The sequence below is a fragment of the Adiantum capillus-veneris genome, chromosome 9, assembly GCF_014529385.1.
Source record: "Adiantum capillus-veneris isolate H3 chromosome 9, ASM1452938v2, whole genome shotgun sequence".
Taxonomy (NCBI): Eukaryota; Viridiplantae; Streptophyta; class Polypodiopsida; order Polypodiales; family Pteridaceae; genus Adiantum; species Adiantum capillus-veneris.
Window position 1 is genome coordinate 151750004 of NC_140939.1, and position 3587 is coordinate 151753590.

At 43.9% G+C, this 3587-nt stretch overlaps 1 protein-coding gene across 2 annotated transcripts; it reads right to left on the reverse strand.

Moving 5' to 3' along the window:
- Positions 1-649: 649 nt before the first annotated feature.
- LOC147451390 (pentatricopeptide repeat-containing protein At2g30100, chloroplastic-like) lies at positions 650-3308 on the reverse strand. Of its 2 annotated transcripts, XM_086520318.1 has the most exons (3): positions 1707-3308; positions 1073-1264; positions 650-984 (listed from the first exon to the last, which is right to left on the reverse strand). In XM_086520318.1, the coding sequence occupies exon 1, from the start codon at positions 3211-3213 to the stop codon at positions 1762-1764; it is 1452 nt and encodes a 483-aa protein (XP_086376444.1). In that variant the 5' UTR covers positions 3214-3308; the 3' UTR covers positions 650-984; positions 1073-1264; positions 1707-1761. The 2 variants fall into 2 exon arrangements, with proteins under 2 accessions (XP_086376444.1, XP_086376442.1); XM_086520316.1 differs by having other exon boundaries at positions 650-1264.
- Between the last annotated feature and the right edge of the window lie 279 nt (positions 3309-3587).

Below are 3587 nucleotides of genomic sequence, written 5' to 3' on the forward strand. Positions count from 1 at the left end.
TTTCATGAGATTCTTAGTCCAAGTCCACTAAGAGCAATTCAAACTCAACATGCACTTCTTGAGCATACATTCAAAGTAAGGATATCGATAAGCACACAAAATGCACTTCTTGAGCTACACCAAAGTGGCATACATTCAAAGTAAGGATATCAATAAGCACACAATTCAAACATTTCTACATTTACGCCAAAAAATCTCGGTCAGCTCTTTCGACTTTTAGCAGTGACGGTACCTGCAGCTAGGCACAAGCCGAGGTCTGTACGTCACAAGAGAGCCTTTTCTCTGTCCAAACCGATCAAAACTTCTACGTCCCTTGTTACATAGAACAATTTCCAGTATACATGCTACCTTGGCATCCATATGAACCAAATAGTTAAACACCAAGTCCTTCAAATTTTCAAGTCATTAGCAACTAGTAATCTCATCGAGTACACAAGATATTCTATCTCAGCTTTGCTCAAAGCACTCGAGTGCAAGTGGAGATCATGATTTCTGATTCTTTTCATTTCATGATCATGCTTAAGAACTATGAAATGAATCAAATATCTGCCATAGCAACGAGAAAGGCAAAAACTCTTATTGCTTCCATCGCCACACAAGACCAGGCTGCTACAGGTAAAACACCATGGATGCACTTACACCACAAATATGAAGCAACAGACCCTCTTAGCACAGCAAGATCGCTGGTTTCCTGACCGCAAATCAAATTAAAAACCATTCTTCAATATGGCAGCTTAACTACTGAAAACAATTGGCCTCTTTATCTGTACAAGAGCTCACAATACAAGAGCTTGAGAAATAATTGCCAAGTAATAAAACTCACCCACTAATCAAATTGGGCTTTTGCATTGGGATATTATTTCTGCCAAGTAATAAAACTCACCGACTCATCAAATTGGGCTTTTGCATTGGGATACAAACTACCTTCTAATCCCTGTTTCACCCATTTCTATCATCCTTACTGTTGACCCTGTTTGCTCCATCCTGCTTGCAAAAGGAGGGGTTAGAACATAAACAGTGTTACTCAACATTCTGTTCTGGTTACATGAACACGCACACCTTACAAACAGACCTGAAAAAGCATGACTCTGACACTCAAAATTAACAAAAGAAACTCTTTAAAGAGGCCCGTATATCCGAAAGGGTGTACAGTGTAAGTCATCATGTGTTTGTGATAACCATCGAGGCCTTGGAGCATCATATGAAATCAGTGCAACTGCCTCAGATCTGCCCTAGCCACCATAATTTATCACTTCCAAAAACCCTGCCAGAAACAAAGAGCGACTATTTTACGATAAGAAAGAGAAAGCAGATTACCCTTCCCCCTCCTCTAATTCAAATTTTGAAAATTGAAGCTCACGCAGTGCACATGCTAACAACGTAACATGTTATATAAACTTTAAAGAATCTACATGAGCTTACATTAGATCCAGGATTGTCATCTACGGTAAAGTACGTTGCCGTTTTGTACAGGAAAGTACACTACATTACAATTTATATCGTACCGTGTGTTTTTCTAAAAAACTCTTAAGTATTTAATATCATACTGTGTGTTGTATCGTAGGAGACACAGTCGTAAGGTATGGCGTATTTGTACCATATAGGTATTTGTACACCATATGCAAACTTCCATGACTTAGAGCTAAGCTAGTTGTTCCATACATGAATGTCAATATTGTATCGAGACAAAAAATTTAGACGCGTACCTGCGTAAACATCCTTCGTATACATCTGGTCGCTATCCCTGACAAGAAATGTTTGTCAAAGCAAAAAGATAATCCTCAATTTGAAATCATCTATGTACACGTATAGAACAAAAGGATCGACAAGTTCGGCTTCGACAAGCCTCTGGCTTAGCTTGCGAATGAGCGAAAAATCATTCACTCTGCTGAGCTGCTTCATGGCAATTACTGTGGTACTTCTATCAGGTAAGAAACCTTGGTCCAGCATCTCCAAAACTGCACGAATAGCCTCATCTGCATGTCCTCCATTGGCAAACCCTCCAAACAGAGCAGTATATGATGTTTTGTCTGGGACAGGGCCCTCTTCCTTCATTGTATTGAGAATAAGGCGTGTAGCATGTTGGTGGTTCCCATATGCACAAATCCCTAGCACAACATTGTAAAACTTTGAATGCACACTCTTCCCCGTGAGCCTCAAACACCATAACGCACGCATCGCCTCCAGACCATCCCCAGCAACACAATACATAGCCAGTAGCTTCTGATATATTTTACTTGCACCCTTCCCTTGGTGCTCTTCCAGAGCCCAGCTTGCAATTTGCTCTGCCTGCGCATGTAAACTCTTCTCATATCCCCGAATGGACTCCTTGTCTGAGTCTTCAAGGGCACCCACCATGCCTCTTTGTTGGTACGCCCGCAAATCACGCAATGTGCGTGTAAGCTGCTGCTGTTCAGCTATGGCAGCTAGTAAGGCGACATTGTAGAGGCGAAAGGAAATCTTCGATGTGCGGGTTACACGCACACGTCTGGCAAGCTCCATCGCCTCTCGTTGGCCACTACTACGCAACATCCTCCACATTAGTGCCACAAGAGTAGCTTGATCGTCGTCATCAGCAGTCATACAATTCAAAGCAAACTCTATGGCATCATCTTTGGATCCCCTGTCCCAGTAAGCACATGCAAGCGCTTGAAGAATGTCCGGATCAGGTAGCAAGCCTACACATGTCATGTCCTGCAAAAGGCTTCTCACTTCTTCTACAGGGCTACCAGAGCTTACCAAATGCATGAGCCACTTGAACATGACAGACATCATGAGGTCACGGGCCTCCTCTCCTGCGCGGCCGGTACCCTGCATCCAGTCAAAGACCTCAAGAGCATACCATGCGTCGCGGCCTGCTTGGGAGAAATAGAGAAGTATGAGCTGCAGATCTTGCGCTGAAAGGCGATCGCGCATGCCATCAAGAACTTCCTGTGGTTCCCTTACCATTACTTCCACTTCATAAATGGCAGCAGCTACCGTGGCATCAGGATCGCCATCAAAGGCGAAGCTGCAGAGTATCCTGCTCTTCCTCTTTGCCCATTTGGGTTCCGTAGTGACAATTTTTGGCAGAGAGAGGCGAGCTGACAAGAGGAGAGCGCTGCCATATCTGCCGCTTCCATATCTGCAAAGTGACGATGAGAGATGGAGATGATGTGTCTGCATGCGCAAGCAGGCCTCCCTGAGCACGCAGGTGCTCTGCAAAACAGCCATCCGCGTGCCAACATCGCTAGTTCGGCTCCAGCAAGCCCGAGTCCAGGGCGTCCATTTTCGTGCGTGATTTGCAAAGTTCGAAGAAATGCAAGGTGGAGTCCAATGAGCCTCATCACCCTATTAAACTAGATATGCTTGGTTGGCCTTGTCGGATTTATTTTTGGACATTTCCATTATGAAAGAGTGTGGGTGTGTGTGCGCGTGTGCGCGCTCACATGCATCTCTCTCTCTCTCTCTCTCTCTCTCTCTCTCTCTCTCTAGCTTCAATCGAAGAGCACGAAGTCCTCTACGCATTGATGTAAAGACAAAAATTTTCAAAGTTATGGAAGGCGTTTCTGTAGCAACATTTTCGAAGTGAACAAGTTCAACAAAAT